This window comes from Tachysurus fulvidraco, chromosome 2 (genome assembly GCF_022655615.1).
Source record: "Tachysurus fulvidraco isolate hzauxx_2018 chromosome 2, HZAU_PFXX_2.0, whole genome shotgun sequence".
In the NCBI taxonomy this organism is placed as follows: Eukaryota; Metazoa; Chordata; class Actinopteri; order Siluriformes; family Bagridae; genus Tachysurus; species Tachysurus fulvidraco.
In genome coordinates, this window is record NC_062519.1 from 24,979,832 (window position 1) to 24,998,220 (window position 18,389).

Genomic DNA, 18,389 nt, shown 5'->3' on the forward strand with positions numbered 1-18,389 from the left:
TTTTATTGATATTTTCATTTGTCACATCACTCTGCTTCCCTCTCAGCTCCTCCTCCACAAACCAGGCATTATTCGCAAGGTCGTAATTTTCTTTCTTTTTTGTTTTTTTCCTCGATCAGAAGGAATCGCTCAGACTTTGCGAATGTCAACGCATTTGGCAGCCTCGACTGCCTTTATTGCCAGGAGGAGGCAGTGCCATCGATTTACTCAGACGTAATGCATATTAGGAATCCGAAAGACAAATGTCACAACGTGCCATAATGGTATGTGTTAACTATTAGTGCGCTCATAACGCATGTAGTTATATGGCGAGATTATTACATTTTTTTACCACGGAGTGATATCAAGATCTTCCAGAATGTTCCAGAAAGTTGTTTTTTTTTTCTTCGTTTGCTTTTTTGTCTTAAGCCCCAGCCACAAGAAGTAATCACACTGTAATCCAAGCACTTTCCCCATACAAAAAGAAAGCCTGAGCGGATAAAAGAGGGACGAGAGTATCAACCCTGCGCTAGTGCTTACAAAAATATTCTTTTGAACACAGAGGCTAAAGTAATAGCATGAGCTCTCGGCAGAAGCAATATAAAGTGTTCTTTTCTAAAAGTGCTGGACATTAGAGACAGGTTCTTATATTTTATTTAGACTTTTCTTTTTTTCTCTCTCTCTCTCCCCCTCCACCCTGATGCCGGTGCACAGTGCAGGATGCCTGGCAAGCAAGCCGTCAGTGATCGTGTGGGTTTCAAGTGTGCCAGAGATGGAAGAGAGAAAAAAAAGTGACATGTTGAAGGGAATAGGAAGAGGGGGGAGAAATAAAAAAAAGAAAGAAATGCACACTGAAAAGGAGAGAAGGATTGATCTCTGGGTAGCAGTGATAAGGGAGAGAGAGAGACGTTTAAAGAAGGCAGCTGGAGTTTGGTTCTCTACAGCCCTCCGACAGTAATTCCACACCCAGATTACCGGTCATTTGATACCAGGCCTTACTCCAAACCCCCACCCAGATAATAATTGAGTGATGGCCCACACTTACCACTTTCATCTGGTCCACATGTGCCCGTGCAATGATGACGATTAATTCAAATCTCCTTGTCAGAACACAGATGCAGCTCAACTTTGATGAGATCATATCTCTGGGGTAATACACAGACCTCCCAGGACCTTAGAGAACATACACTTGGATCACTTATGGGCCCAAATTAAGATGCCACAGGACGATTATGTACGGTTGATTGCGTTAGGGCCATTTTTGGCTGAAATTTTCATAAAACCCTTAAATGTGGTTGTTTGGGGCACTTATGGTACACTATATACTTTCCTTTGCTGTTACTGACCCTTATATTCCTGAACACATTCCATATTTGACCTGAAGTCATCTGCTGTCTGGGCATTTTTCTCTCTCTGCCCCTTTAACCCCTTGCAATCCCCCTCACCAGCAGATCCTGCCCTTTGCCTTTTTTCAGTGTGCCGTTCTCGTAAACGAAGACTTAATCCTATAGCATTAAGAATGGGCTGCTCTCTGTTTCGGCACCATTGTTTTTTTGTTTGTTTTTTAAATAAGATTTGGATTTACACTTTCAACAGACAAAAGAACGAGTCAGAGTTGGTAGAGGGGCTTTTTTTGTTTGTGGGTGTTTGTCAGTTGTGTATTGTCAAATTTTCACTATCTCAGATTCATCTTTGTCAGTGGAAATATGCAGCACTCGTTCTTACCTTATTAAGTCCAATTTGATATTTGATTTTTGTCCGTGAAGCACAAGTGCGGTCCTTCGTGACAGGCTTTTCCTATCCTCCTAGGCTAACGGCATCGAGTATGGAGCAAGTCTGTCAGCTGTGTTGTTAACAAGCTATTTGAGATCCCCTCCATTGGGGCTGTCACGTCTCATTCACATAAAGCTCTCGAGGCAGGAGAGATAAGAATGCTTCCTCCAAAGAGAACTTGACTCATCACTTTTTCCCTACTGCAAAATGCTGTTTAAATGTAATACAAACCAAAGACTAAGAATAGTGTAAAGGTACAGAGTAGATCTGAATCTATACGTGGAATCATGTGAGCTATAGCTGGAGCAAATCTGAAGCAGGTTTTTTTTAGACAACTCGTGGCACCATGCAGGTTCTCAATTTGTATCTAAATCGGCCTGGCCAGCAAACTCATTTCGGCTGAGGCAGCCATGAGCCGGACCTTGTGAAAACGCTTAATGAAGCCGCTCTCACTCTGTGAACCCCTGTCAATCTCTGCCTGTCCCATGCTGCTTGGTCATTCCAGTCAGTCCCACTTCAGCAGCGCTGGCCCCCATTATCCAATCGCAGGGCACACTGAGAAAATCTCCTGCATAAGTGACACATGCCATCAGCTATTTTCGCTTGAATGATGAGATCGTTTTGTCGTTCCTCATAGTCTGCTTCAGAGGCAAGGGGTGTTAAACTGGCCAATTGGATTTGTGTCAGCTGGAGCCTGTCTCTCATGTCCTTCTGTTTGTATAGCTATTACTTATTTGCCACAGAAATATGAATTGTTTTTGTTTTTGTCGCTTGTGTTTTCCCCGCAGATTCGTACACGGTGAGTACACGGTGGAGGTGGCCATCAACGACTATCTGGACATCTACTGTCCGCATTACGAGACGCCACTCCCTCCGGAGCGCATGGAGCGTTACATACTCTACATGGTTAGCTACGACAGCTACATCACCTGCAACCACCTCATCAGAGGCTTCAAGCGCTGGGAGTGCAATCGGCCGCTCAGCCCCAGTGGGCCGCTCAAGTTCTCCGAGAAGTTCCAGCTCTTTACACCCTTCTCGCTGGGCTTCGAGTTCCGCCCGGGACATGAGTACTACTACATCTGTGAGTAGCTTGTTGCATCTTAACACTGTTCACCCAAAGCCCCAGCACGGGTGTAGTCGTCACCCCAGGGTCTAATCATCTGCTCTCAGATTTCAAGGGGGCAAAAGGGAAGGTCTGCTAGGTGCACAGGCTTCATAAAGTGGGATTTGCAGTGTAGAGTAATCAGTAGCATGTGCCGCAGCGATCCATACACATATCTGTTATTGTGACAGATCTTGTGGGCTGCTGTCTGCTATAATAAACGTTAAAGAGAAATAATACAGTACGAACTGTTACCAATGACCCATGAACATTAAACAGACTAGTGGGGGATTCGGACGTTCCAGAAATTACAAATCTGTTTTCTATATACCTTTTTGTTATTTTTGCCTGATGCTCCTTCTGAAGGACAGTTTAAATTGCGAGCCAGACAGTCAGTGGGAGTTTTATTTAATAGGCTATGCTCTATAGTTTTACTTGGGTAGCATGCCACTGTCCTCTACTGCAGACCGTTTAATACCCCCAAATGGTTGTTTGCATTGCTATGTTCGTTTCCAGCAGTCTTCACCTTCACTCACATTGACACGTGAGACACTTACGTTGCACAATCTATTACAGATTGTGTTTAGTCAAAAAGTCACATAAATCAAGTTGAGCTGTTGCAGAGAGTTCTACCCCACCCTGTAGACCTCACATGGTCAGAGTTTGCCTGACCCTCCTCTTCCATTTTGTTTCCAAGGGCTCTCTTCTGGATGAAAATGTCAATTTGTCAAACACTACATACGCCATTAGCTCAGCACTTAGCCGCACAGGGCTAGATGGGTGAAAACCAGTTACGGACGCCGTCAAGCAGAACGCTCTCCAAATTATGCTGATTGGCCAAATCATATTTAGCCGTCGGGAGGTTCCTGATGGGAGTAATTGTGTCTCCGGCAGCCTCGAGTCTGCTGTCATTACCATTTTTTTGGACAAGAACAGCTAAAAGCCATTAACCTGAGGGGTATGTGGCACCGGACACTGCTCACTGTTGATTCTTCGTCCTCCAGATGCTCCGTGCGCAGCGTGCCAAGGTCACAGCGGGTACGCCCCTCTGCTTGCTCCATCCTCAACCTGCAATCTCTCAGGGCTTGTGAAGGGGGAGAATTTGCCAGAGTGAATCTGTCCCAGTTTTGCTAATGGCCCAGGCGAAAGGTGTCCTTTGGCCTGATAAAAAGGGCTCCCGCTGGGCCAAGGCAAAAAGGAAAAGCTTAGGGCAGCATGCCCGATGCATTAATGAGGCAATTTCAACTCTTTTTTTCTTCTCTTCTGTTTTGTTTTCTCTCCCATTTTGCACATAAACCTTTTTTTCTTCTGTTTTTGCTCCAACCTAAGCAGATTTGAGAGGAAAGTGAAGTTCATGTGTAACCAAAGCTAAACCGAATATGGCATCTCACGTTAAACGAATACAGTTCATTAACTGGAATAGAACGATTCCTTTGTCCCTGCTCATTTTTTTTTCCTTGTCGTTGTCTGTCCGGTGTATTTAGTGAGCCACCGATTCGCTGGTGAAGCAGAGACGGATTTGATACACAACTTATGGCCTGGCAGTGAAAATAGCGCATTATGTGTCAGGACACTTAACCCTAAAAGCATCACTGTAAAAATGGTTCGTTTGAGGACTAAAAGCACATTTATTATCATCACTGACGCTGTGGTCATTTGCGAAAGCTCACTGCCATCTGTTGTCCTTAATAACCGTAAAGCACGCAAGCTGGAAATGTGCATCTTTTAATGCTCTGCTGTGTGCAAATGGGGAAAATCCAAGGACACGTACGTTGCGGCTGAGCCGAAACCGGCCCCTTGAGAAAGAACTTTACAAAACATTTCATTAAATACAGCACTTCTATAACATCCCTAAACACCAGATAGCAAACGGTACAGTAGCACTGTAACCAAGGCCCAGTTCTACCTGACAATTATGTCTGTCTCATCACTCCATATTTCACTGCTTATTATCTTCCCAGTGATAGAAATTTATTTTGACTGGGGGGGCAATGGGCTTTGCACAAATTGTCCACCCCCTCAACCAGCAGGGCGTCACAGAACTTATTCCCCTCCACGGGATGTTGTCAGTCCTGGAAAGAAGAGAGGTGGGAGACGGAGAGGGTGAACAACAAAGGAAGAAAGACAGAAGGTTCAGAATTTTTTAGGGATTCAAGCACAGGGGATTCTTCTGCATGTCCTGAACTGGTTTTTAATGCCCTCCGTCTGCTGCTCAGTGCCGGAGCCTGGCTTTGTGTGCCCTTTGTCCCCGACGGCAGCCTGGGCAGGGAAGCACTTACGCTCCCTATTCAGCGTGCTCTCCTCCCGCTTTCCCCCTCGGAGAACTGTTTGGCTACTACCAATATTGTAGCTGTCATGGCCCCTGGGGTTATAGGGTGAAAAGGGCCGCCTAAGAGGAATAGGGAGTAGGCGAAAGGAGGCTTAGCTTGGTTATCCTCAAACAAAGGAGCTTGTCCATCACCCCAGGACTTGCACCGAATCACAAGTGTCTGAGAGGGCGAGTGGTAACTGTGTCAGTCTGACACGGTGCTAAGCGCACGCACATACACACACATACACACACACACACACACACACACACACACACACAAATCCACACAGATACATAACGCCACTCTTGTAATTATGCATTACCCGTATTTCCATATTCAGTAGAAAAAAAAGTTTGCAAAAGAAAATGCTAATCACTGGGTGTATCCATCAGCGTCTGGTATGCAAATACTCTGAAAAGAGTGTGACAAGATTATAAGCAAAAGGCGGCAGCTAAAGCGTAAACAAGCCTGGACAGACTAGGTCCTTTCTAAATTATTTCTTACTAGTAAAATTCATTCGCATTGCCTATACCATAGTCATTATTTGTGTGTGTGTGTGTGTGTGTGTGTGTGTGTGTGTGTGTGTGTGTGTGTGTGTGTGTGTGTGTGTGTGTGTGTGTGTGCATGCGTGCGTGTGTGTGTGTATGTACTTATGTGTATGTGTGTGTGTACAGTATGTGTGTGTGTGTGTGTGTATGTGTGTGTACAGTATGTGTGTGTGTGTGTGTGTGTGTGTGTGTGTGTGTGTGTGTGTGTGTGTGTGTGTGTGTGTGTGTGTGTGTGTGTGTGTGTGTGTGTGTGTGTGTGTGTGTGTGTGTGTGTGTGTGTGTGTGTGTGTACAGTATGTGTGTGTGTTTGTGTGTGTGTGTGTGTGTGTGTGTGTGTGTGTGTGTGTGTGTGTGTGTGTGTGTGTGTGTGTGTGTGTGTGTGATCATTTCTATTGTTTCCATTCAGGCTTCATGCAAAAAAAATAAATTTGCATGCACACATAATCCGGTAACTCAAACAGTGTACCTCATTTTATAGTTGCTTACACACACACACACACACACACACACACACACACACACACACACACACACACACACACACACACACACACACACACACCAACCCACATATATACACACATATATCAGCAAATGCTCACACACACAAACACATACACACAATACCTGGAGCACTTAACATCTTAATGCATAAAAATATATTATAACTCTCGTCTCATATTCTAAACCTACAAAAGTTCTTATTTCTGTTTTTTCATCCTAAATCTAGAAACAAAAAGAAATATTAGACTTTTTTTTTTAAGCATGTTGCTTTTATAAAAAGCACTTTATAATGTCAGAAACCTATTTTTGCTCTCTCCAAAGTTAGTGGATATTTTAGGCTTTTCCATACTGTACCTACTCAGGACATTTTGGAACTGACAGAACAGACACACATACACACACACACACACACACACACACACACACTATCCCTATAAGAACTAAAACAAGAATCTAACCTTATCCTCAGTATTCAAAATGATCTTTTTTTGTAAATGGTTTCCTCATGGGGACCAGCCACAGGGTCAAAGCTGTCAGATTCCTGTCTTTGTGGGGACATGAAGACCGGTGCTCAGTTGGTGAGAGCAGCTCAGGGTTATAAGGTTATAAGATCCAGCACCGAGTGGCGTCAAGCAGCTGCGAACAGCCATCACTCTGAGCTGCTCGAGATCTCGCTCGCCCTTTTATTTCACTTTATAGTTTTATAATTACGCACTACTCATATTCTAATATACATACATACATACATACATACATATATATATATTAGATTTCTAGATTTCTCTCTCTATATATATATATATATATATATATATATAAATATATATAAATATATATATATATATAGATAAAATATATAATATAAATATATATTAGATTTCTAGATTTCTCTCTCTATATATATATATATATATATATATATATATATATATATATATATATATATATATATATATATATTCATTTGTACAGATAATTCTATTTCTATTTTTGTTGCAACTCGTTTTATTCTCTTTTTATTCCATCTTCTTTCCCTTTCTGACCCAGAGGCTGAGAAGCATCTCACTACTGCGTACGGTCGTGTAAATAAAATTTGAACTTGATTTCAATTTGAACAACATCCATGAGCAGTGGCAGGCTTTGGTGTCATTGTCTTATTCCTATGGTTGTAAACGTAGGTGAATTTTTTCCATTTCTTTTTGCTTTTCTTCTATCAGCAATTACTTGTCAATTCACACGGAGCACCTGTCGCGGAGAAATAGAGCCAGAGCAGTCGTTTAGCGTGAAAGCCATAAGAACAGCAGGAACAGAGGAATTTTTATGGGATAAAAGCTGTAATGGCAGCCGTGTGTAGTCTTTTATTTTGTATTCTTAAAAAAAAATAAAAAAAATAAAAAAAAAAAGGTTTTTGGTAGGAACACATTGAGGGAGTAAAAAGGTCCTTAGTATTATTGGAGGTGCATGGAGCGCAAGCATGTTTCACAAAGCCATATGGTGCATGTGTGTGAGACATAAAATGTGTGCGTATGCGCATGAGTCACCAGACGCGCCGTGGAGATTTGTTCTCTACACTCGAGTCACAAAGTTCTGATGGTTAGCCTGATGAACTGGAATAGCTCAAGGCCAGAAACAGCTGAGGGCCACGCATGCTTGGTGAAGATTTCAGCCTTGTCCCTTAGACTTGTGTAATCGATGTCATCGGCTAAGTATTAATGGCTTTGCCTTTTTAGTATACTTTCATTTGGGGATTTTTCATTCTGTCTAGCCTTTTTGTTTATGTCACTTTCAGCCGTAATCTGTATCTGTCGCTCTGTTTCTCCGCAGCGTCGCCACATCCGAACCTTGCTGGAAAGCCGTGCTTAAAGCTCAGAGTGTACGTCAAGCCTACAAGTGAGTATATCCATGAATCTACGAGGCTTTAATGCCCTGTCATGTTTTTTTTTCTGTCCATCAGTGTTATTTATGCTGCAAGCCTGATGATGTGAAACACAAGTTCCCGGATTCCTGCACCTCCATCCAAATCATCCCCTGTCCCGTCCGATTTATAAGCTTGCTCCTTGATGCCTGGCCATTTATATGAAGAATCTCCAACCACGCTTTATGGTCCGATCTCTCGGGAGCACGGTCGTAACTCCACAAATAAAATAAGGCTCCTCAGGGCAGATTCCGTAGCAAGCTATTCATCTGACAAGGGCCAGATAACAATCAGAAAGCCCTGACCCTTCCACCAATCATTCCACGGTGCAGCAACCAGGGGCTTTTCCAACCGTTCTTTTATATACAGAATGTTCCAGAAGGTGCTCTGTTAGTTTAACCCTGGCTGAACACACTACCTAGTGACCCACACCTCACGACCCAAGTGTTATCAGGCTCTAAGTCGAAGCTAAATATTTATATTTACAGATCATATACAGATTCATTGAAGGTCTTCAATGGAGAGGACATTTTTGAGCAGTGACACAGAATTGTATTATTCTGTAAGCTCGATCTGTTTAGTTTCATAAGCTTCTCCCTGCCTGTTTCTTATCACGCCGTCTCGTTCAATAACTAATAAACGTTACAGCGAGTCTGTGCTTTTGAGCTTATTAAAACACATGATGATGAATAAATGCTTTTCAGTATGTTATCTAATATAAAAGATATTCCACTTTTAAACACTGAAGTCATCCTTAAGATATTTTTTTTACCTGCAATATTCCTTTAACGCTATAAACGTCCTTCCCGTTTACTCTTTCAGTTTTATTTTAACACTGTAAACATTCAGTCCCCAGTTACTCTTTCACTTTCACTGCACTGTACTGAACTCACTGCATGTAGCCAAATAATGTTATTAATATTTAATGCCCCACTATTCGTTTTCCGCTGATCTGTAAACTTTATGATGGTTTGTATAGACAAATCTTGAAGCACGTCTACAACATCTACAGCTAAGAGGAACCGATGCCGTGTTTGTCTAAAACTTGTGACTCAGAATTTACAACCTATGACTAGGGGAAGAGGGGGAAAAAAAAGAAAACTGGGGAAAAAAGAAAAATCATACCCCAAGGACGGTCTCATCAACCCTAACAAAGGACCCTGACACGTATATTAAAGGTGCGGTGCACGATGTTTGAAAGCCAATGTTGACATTTGAAATCACCAAAACAAACACGCCCCTAACCCAAATGGGTCCCACCCCTGTTTTGATGGCTCCGCCCCACACATACAGTACAGACCAAAAGTTTGGACACATAAGGTTAGAGTTTTTTTCTTTATTTTCATGACTATGAAAATTGTAGATTCACACCGAAGGCATCAAAACTATGAATTAACACACGTGGAATTATATACGTACATAACAAAAAAGTGTGAAACAACTGAAAATGTGCCATATTCTAGGTTCTTCAAAGTAGCCACCTTTTGCTGTGATTACTGCTTTGCACACTCTTGGCATTCTCTTGATGAGCTTCATGAGGTCGTCCCCTGAAATGGTCTTCCAACAGTCTTGAAGGAGTTCCCAGAGATGCTTAGCACTTGTTGGCCCTTTTGCCTTCACTCTGTGGTCCAGCTCACCCCAAACCATCTCCATTGGGTTCAGGTCCGGTGACTGTGGAGGCCAGGTCATCTGGCGCAGCACCCCATCACTCTCCTTCATGGTCAAATAGCCCTTACAGCCTGGAGGTGTGTTTGGGGTCATTGTCCTGTTGAAAAGGGGGTGTGTCCAAACTTTTGGCTGCACGTTTGTTTTGTTAGTCAGCCCGACAGTTTTCTGAAGCATTTTTTCAAAAATCGTGCACCCCACCTTTAATACTTCTTAATACTGTATATTTAATCCGGTATACCGTATTTAGTTCTGCCCTGAAAATGGCATTTCACATAACAAATGTTTACATCTAGTGCACAAAACATAGCAATCGAAAAATATCCAGTTCTAAAAGTTTACACACGTGTGATTCTTAATTCTCCTAAATGATCAATGAGAGTTTTTATGTTTTGTCCTAGTTCTTCACGAGTCTCGTTTGTTTAACCGTTCTTCACGAGTCTCGTTTGTTTAACAGCAGTTAAACCGCCCAAAGTTCTTCGGAAATACAGTACTGTGCAAAAGTTTTAGACAGGTGTGAAAAAACTCTGTAAACAAAGACTGCTTTCAGAAATATAAATAACGAGTGTTTTATTTCTGTCAATTTACAAAATGCAAAGTGAACAAACAAAAGAAAAATCTAAATCAGATCAATATTTCGTGTTACTTCCTTTTGCCTTCAAACCAGCATGAAGCGATGGCACGACCCCCACAGAGCCCTGATCTCGACATCATCGAGTGTGTCTGGGATTACATGAAGAGACAGGAGGATGTGAGAAAGCCGACATCCACAGAAGATCTGTGGTTAGTTCTCCAAGATGTTTGGAGCGATCTACCGGCCGAGTTCCTTCGAAAACTGTGTGCAAGTGTACCTAGAAGAATTGCTGCTGTTTTGAAGGCAAAAGGTCGTCACACCAAATATTGATTCAATTTAGATTTCTCTTTTGTTTATTCACTGCATTTTGTTCATTTATGAAAAGAAATGTTTAACACTTCCATTTTTCAAAGCATTCTTTGTTTACAGCATACTCTTCAACACCCCCCCCCCCCACACACACACACACACACACATCTGCATATCTGACCTCTTTATATCAGATATAAACTATATGACTCTGAGATCCATCTTTTCATCCTGAGGACATCCGAAGGACTCGTGAACTACTATTACATTGCTGCTGTTACTCCATTACTATGACACTATTACTACAATTTTATTACAAAGAGCTGCAACCCTTCGGTGTTGCTCAAGTAGGCAACAGGATAGATCGGTGTAAATTATTATTATTATTATTATTTTAAAGATCCTTTTTTTTTTTCATGTAGTACTGACCTACAGAATCTGTTTCCAAGAACACAAAATGATTATTATTTATACTTTGGATCGGTGAGCCTACAAATATATTCTGATGATTTAATAAAACATTTTTGAGGTAAATACGTATCCATCACTATGAGTAGAAGTTGTAAACAGATCACAGATGTCGATTGGATAAGGTTGACTTTGTTGCTTTCATCCTGGATGATGATTGGCTGGCAGAAAGAAGCTTATAACACTATGTTTTGATCAAACTAACACTACGTGAAATTCAAATACCCCCTAGTAATGAAGGTGACTAATTTGCTAGCAGAATTCCGGCTGGAACGTTGCTCTGAAGTCGTGACCTCTGAACATCAGCAGAGTGCTGAAAATGCAGACGTTAAGCCAGGTTTCAATAAACAGAGCAGCGTTGAGGTTTCTCAGACCTGCACAACATCAACGCTAAGAAACGGTTCACGAGTCACACGAGGGCTTAGCAGGGCAGCTTTGAAAGGAGCCAGAGTGACAGTGGAGTTAGCACCAGTACTACAGGTATTTACACAAGGCCCAGAGGAATGCATTATACACCGCCGAGCATCGAGACGAGTTGGTCAATATTTGCACTAGCTTTATTTTAAAAAGACTCATTTCCTAGAGGTGTGCTTTTAGGGCACGTTATAAATTTAGACGAGAAGCCTTTCGGGGAGCAGCCCATTAGTCTAATGTAATTGTTAACAAACGGACTCGCTCTGAGATCATCAGTTCCAGCGAGGAGTCGAGACAATTACATGCAAATTGAAATGATCCTTTTCTCACACTGCCATTTATCTGTTTACGATAGCGCTCGCAGTCCCTGCAGCCCGTCGAGTTAATGTACACTGCCCTTCAAAACAATTTCACTTCACAAGCATTTGGACTGTCTTTTAAAATGCGAGCGCAACCAGACAAGTGCTTTTCTTTTGTGAGTCGTCAAGGTCCTTTCGAATCGATCAGCGGAAACGGCAAGCCGGATTTCATACCTTATTCAACGAGGTGTGCGTGGATTTTGCACTGTCTTGAATCGAATTTCCACACAGCCTATCATCTTGGCGAAAGCACCAAATTCATACAGTATGTGCATATCGGCGATTGAGAGGAAACGTTAGAAATAAGGACGCCAGCGCTAAAGCGTTTTATTATACGACCCACCTGGCTTTTTTCGCCAGCTCAGCTCCCACCATTACCATAATTCCACGCAAGTCTGGTACGCTTCTGTTTATTTTCATGCTCTCTGCCAGGCCCGAGTCCTAATCTTGCTGCATAGACAGGGGTTAATCTCACCCCCAGACCTCCACTTTAATTCAGATCCAGTTTGGGGAAAAGGGGAACTAAGGCAAAGGAGAAGAATGACGAATGTGTTCGAATCTGACACGTCGAACCTGTAAAAGCTTTCAAGAAACCTCAGGATGATTGAATACCCCGTGTACAAAGAGAACAAAGAGGTCGCTTTGGTTAGTTTCTAATATAACTATTATTATTAGTGTTATCGGTGTGTGTAAGTGTATCGAGAGAGAGCTTTATTAATCAGAAACTACAGCATGTATAATAATAATAATAATAATAATAATAATAATAATAATAATAATAATAATAACAAAAGCCATCAGGTGTGAGCACTCATGATGTTTGCTTGGAAAATAATTGCCTTAAATTGCAATCATTTTGTAATCGTAGTAGCCGTGTAATTTGTACTAAGTGGAACGTAAACAATCATTTTCATTAGCACAAATGAAAGGACCCTGAGGCATTTAGAAACAGCGAACGAAGTCACGTATACAGGATTTACAGTGCAGTGAAGTTCCTAGGAATAAAAGCAATATGGTAATTATACACCTCATATCCGCAGAGCTCCATATGTTTTTAGTCTCGTGTTTAGTCGAGGTTCTTTCTTCCAGCATGTGTGTCACTAAAACACCAAAGCCTGGATCTGACAGCCATGTATGGTGTGTTTCATGCTCTTTGATGCTATCTGCATAGCGAGAGAAAAAAAAAAAAAAACGACAGCAAAATCGCTGCACTCGTCTTTCCCACTTAATCTAGGTCAGCCAAGACAAGAGCATTTTGTCAATAAAGTGTCACTTTCATTGAGGCTGGCTTTCAATCCTCAAGTGTTGTATTTTGAGGAGGAAATAAAAAAAAAGTACTTCCGAAGAGAAGACGTGCTAGAAACGTTTGACTCATATCCTCATCTCTTTTTTCGCTTCTCTGATTTTTTATTTTTTTATTTTTCTTCTCTTCCCCTCTCCTACAGATGACTCTGTGTACGAGTCGCCGGAGCCGTTCCTGACAGATGACAGCAACAGCGGTCACTTCCTGTCCCCGTGTCTCTTTCTGATGTTGCTCGCACTACTTGTGCTCTTCGGTTCCTCCTAGCACCGCGGCTCTTCACGGCGGAGCGCATACACACACACAATACACATACACACATACATACACACACACACACACACACACCTACAGACACACCTCCCAGTCCAGCATGCAGCTTCGCACTGCTGATTCTCCTTGAACAAAAAAAAAATGAAAAGAAAAAAGAATCACTCACCCCACCACTAAATATCCTCTTGTTGTCCGTTCAGTTCTTAACGCTGCATCTTCATCTGATGACGAAAGACTGCCATTGAGAAAAGACTCATTTTGGGGGAAAATTATATATGAATTATGAGAAAAGACTAAAGGGAAGGGAAGGGAAGGGAAGGGAAGGTGTTGCTTATTATGCCATGCACTAAGTGAAGATGGCTAAGTCTGCTTTATGATTGTGTTCAAAAGCATCTGTAACATCTGTGTGTTCGTCTCTACCGACATGCCCCAAGTAGAAACCACCCGTCGAACCACCATCGATCCTGCGGATGTAGTTACTGTACAGCATTACTGCGCAGCATTTAGAGAAAGAGTGCATTTTGCTGGGCATGTGTACCTTTCTCTGAGCAATCCCCAGAGCCTTTACTGAAAAAAGAAATCAAATATACAGAGAGAGCAATCTGAAGACGAATCCAGGAAGTAAGTTCAGTGTACTTCAGTAAAGTAAGTGGATGGAGTAAAAATAAATAAACAAACAAACAAATAAATAAATAAATAAATAAAGCATTGCACACAGTTTCCAGAGAAACAGGATGTTTTCGTGTTGGTTATAAAGGACTTTTGTCACACACAAAAAAAAAGAAAGAAAAAAGCTGTTTCTCTGGAAAGTCTTTTTACTGCATCCAAGATACACTGGGTGACAATTTATTAGGAACACATGCACATTTTTTTTATTTAAATTTTTTTTTTTACGTCCGGTGAGGAAGAGGAGCGATGCATAATATCAAGAAGATGCCGGTCAAGAGCTTAAGTCAACGTTCACAACAAACATCAGAATGAGGATTGACGATGCAGGGGGCGAGATCTAATGAGCTGCAGGCAAAGCTGCTGTTGCTGTTGATGATCAAGAAAAAGAGCATGTCAAGTTTTCCAGTCAGTCCAGATTAGCCTTAGAACTGAAAGGAAGTTCATGTGTAAAGAGAGCTTATTTGAATGACCGTAGCCTTCCTGTCAGCTCAAACCTGCCTCGCAGTGTCTATAATACTCAAACAAGGACACATGGCACCAACAACCAGGTCATGTACAGATACACATTTTGCCCATTCTGACATCAGTAACCGTGTCATGCCACACGATTGGCTGATTGGATAATTGTATAAATGAGTAGGTGTTCCTATTAAAGTGGCCGGTGAGTGTATCTATAACAAAACTAAAAAAAAAAAAAAAAAGAGGAAGCGTTTTCTGTGAATTTGCCAAAGAAATTAGTTGAAATTTTTTTTTTTTTTAGACTTCGAGATCACAAGCAGCCACACGATCACTGGAGGGGAGTTGCATCAAAATACCGTATTTTTTATTGCAGTCTTTTTTGCCGTACAAAAAGAATGTTGTGTAGATTAGAAAATGATATTAACCAGTTACAAAATGCCTTTTTTTTTAATCACTGGTGCTCAGTCTGAAAGCAAATCTGTCACAAAGCTACAGTGCCAAGTGATGTTGGGGGGGGGGGTGTTTGTGTGTGTGGGGCTGGGTAGTAGGTGGGGTGGGGTGGGGTGGGACGGGGTGTTTATGCCGTGTTGGTGAAGTGTTAGTGTGTTTCAGGTCTTTAATCGTCTCAACCCGCTGTCTCTCTCTCGGACGCTCTCTTTACCCATTTCTGAACGTGCCGCTTTTTTCTCCGTGCCGAGCCGCTCCACATAAATCTCCTGTAACCGCACTAACCCACACCCTGTACACACTCTCGCTCGTGCAACGGCCCAGAACAAGCCGGTCGACGTGAGAGCGCAGACCGCAGGCCCGAAGGACTAAAGTTGCACGAGAGAGCGAACGAATGCCTCAAAGTTCAAAATGTAGAGAGAGATTCTGAATTCAAGTAGCACTTCTGCTCCAGTGGACGCTTTCATTCTGAAAGAAGAGGAGATTATTCAAAAAAAAAAAAAATGTGGGATTATATGTATGAATTATTTTGTGACTGTACAAAAATGTCAATAAGGGAGAAAAAAAAAAGCTTGGGGTGGAAGAGCTGGTGTTGAACATAGGCAAGATCGCGAGACTTTTTTTTTTTAAATGCTCGTTGGAACTTTTATATTTTACTTTATTCCATGTTATTTTTTACATTTTCTTTTCCAAAAAAAAAACAAAAAAACAACACACACACACACATACACACACACACACACACAGTGGACATTATTCATATGTGATATGAAGTTATAACGTAGGACCTTGAATTACTAGCGCAATGATGGTACCAGTTCTGCAGTCAAACGAGTCTAGAGATGTTTGCTGTTGTCGTCGTTGTTTCCCGCTTGTATCACATTCTGGTACATGTAGTCCTGTAATGAATTCTTTTTTATTTTTATTTTTATTTTATTTTATTTTATTTTTAATGTTTCAAATACAGAACCTTTCATGGTGTTTATCATCAGATCGTTTTTATTTGAAAATCATGTGGATGAAACTTTTTTTGCATTCCTATTAAATGTTCCAATGTTTCAGATGAGGAAAGCTACAGGAAAAAAACAAAACAAAACAAAAAAAAAACGGCAACAATTAAAATAAAGCTTTTTGTCTATAGTAGAACTTTGTTTCTCGTTCTGAATGATATGTTTTGGGTGAAGTAGTGTGGATCAGCGGTAAACGCCAGTGAGCCGGTATCATGCTGCAACATTTTTATAACGAGTTCCTTCATTACAGTCCACAGGCATCATTTATCAACTTCGCATAGAAATGACTCCCAACTAGTTTTTTCCTGCATATCATGCAAATGCCTTATAATATCGGAATTCATCAAACCTACACTGACGGGTTGTGTTAAGTATAACCGGGGTGGACAAATCATTTATTTATTTATTTATTGCTGTTAATGCAGCTAAAAGCTCAGATCTGTGACTAAGCTGAAAAGTCTTAGCTACATAATGTAAAGGATTGCTACTAGTTAGTTAGTTAGTTAGTTAACTGAATTAAAATACACTAGGTGTGTGCAACAACAAAAAAAACACCCTGCTAGCTAAATGTCTGTTATTTAATTATCCACAACTGAAGAAGGGACAGACGCATTTCCAGCATTTAAGGTTTAAGGAGTGAACAAGACGGCTAATGCACTAATGCACAGGAAAAATGATAAATAAACATTATTCTTCATCTGCTTCCTCTTCGGGGTCGCAACATCAGATATTCTGATTCGCACACTTTTGATCTGGCACAGGTTTTGCACCGAATGTCCGTCCTGACACAATCCAGGCTCGGGATTTAAGCCCATCGGTGGCTGGGTTTGTTCCGTGTGGGACTTGAACCCCGGCCGTGTTGGTGAAAGCACAGGATCCTGCTGCAGGACCACCAGGGACAAAATAAAAAATAAATAAAATAAACATAAATAAGGGGGGCACGGTGGCTTAGTGGTTAGCACGTTCACCTCACACCTCCAGGGTTGGGGGTTCGATTCCCGCCTCCGCCTTGTGTGTGTGGAGTTTGCATGTTCTCCCTGTGCCTCCCCATTGCCTTTCTTGCCTTTATTTTCCAGAGATTCCAATCAACCTACCATGCATGTCTTTAGACGGGGGAGGAAACCGGAGTACCCTGAGGAAACCCCGAGGCAAGTCAAGTCAAGTCAAGTCATGTGACAATAAAGGTGACTTGACTTGACTTGACTTGTCCATAGTGTGTGATTGTGTGAGTGAATGAGAGTGTGTGTGTGTGCCCTGCGATGGGTTGGCACTCCGTCCAGGGTGTATCCTGCCTCGATGCCCGATGACGCCTGAGGCACAGGCTCCCCGTGACCCGAGGTAGTTCGGATAAGCGGTAGAAAATGAATGAATGAATTAATTAAACATAAATAAATAAATACAATTTTCAAATTTGTAAAAAATAGTTTAAAAATCAGTAGAATATCAGTCACATGTTTAGAGGTGCTGTGATAAACCACTTTAAGCCAAATGTTTCAGTGACGTCTCTAATAATACAAGTGTGAGTCAATTGGAAGTCTGATTTTTTTTTTCTTTTGAGGTGAAACTGGAGTCTTGTTAACTACTAGAAAGCTTGCATTGAATGAAATTTGAAAGAAAAAAAAATAAAGACCAGGATTTACAGTATATGGGGAAAAAAAGGTTTTTATTCGTCTCACTATTATGATGGATGAACTACGGATACTGTGAAGGTTACTGTATACTTGTCTAATTTCAGCCACACCGAAAGATTCTTGAGATATTAATGAGCTTATTCTCCGTTAACCTCGAGAGAAAACGAGGCAGTTTCCCGAGTCCCATCCTGCGTACGTGAGACAAGAAAACGAGAAGAAAAAGACTGCTTTTTTGAATGCTAATTTTTGTATTGACTGATGAACAGTTTTGAATGCTAACTCATAGGAGCGTAACGCTTCATTATGGAGCGTGTAGTCAAGTCAGGGCAAACGTTAGCGGACATTGTGTCGGTGTAAGAAATGACTGGTTATATGATTATTATGGTTATATGGTTATATGATTCTTCTAATAAAATAAAAGTTTTTAATGAGCAACTAAGCAAACCAGAAGTCCTGAGCACGGCTCAGCTCTTGATTTGTCCAGCTCTGTAATGAAGATTAATTACCACCGAGTTTTTAGTCGTCTCTGTTCATTATTTCAATACACAAACATATATGATGTACTTGTGAACATGTGAGCATCTGATCATAGCTTCAAAAGATTTCCTTAGTTATTCAGGGACTGATATTCACAAACGGGTTTGTGTTTAGCAGCAATTACGATGAATTATATCTAAA

At 41.4% G+C, this 18,389-nt stretch overlaps 1 protein-coding gene across 1 annotated transcript in view; it reads left to right on the forward strand.

Annotated features, from left to right (window-relative positions):
- The window catches only part of efna2a (ephrin-A2a), a 122,527-nt gene extending 107,395 nt beyond the window's left edge, over positions 1-15,132 (forward strand). The window contains exons 2-4 of the mRNA XM_027169606.2: positions 2,541-2,833; positions 8,043-8,108; positions 13,368-15,132. Of these exons, the coding sequence (XP_027025407.1) occupies positions 2,541-2,833; positions 8,043-8,108; positions 13,368-13,489 (481 nt within the window). The 3' untranslated portion in view covers positions 13,490-15,132. The remainder of the gene's footprint in view (positions 1-2,540; positions 2,834-8,042; positions 8,109-13,367) is intronic.
- Positions 15,133-18,389: the final 3,257 nt, after the last annotated feature.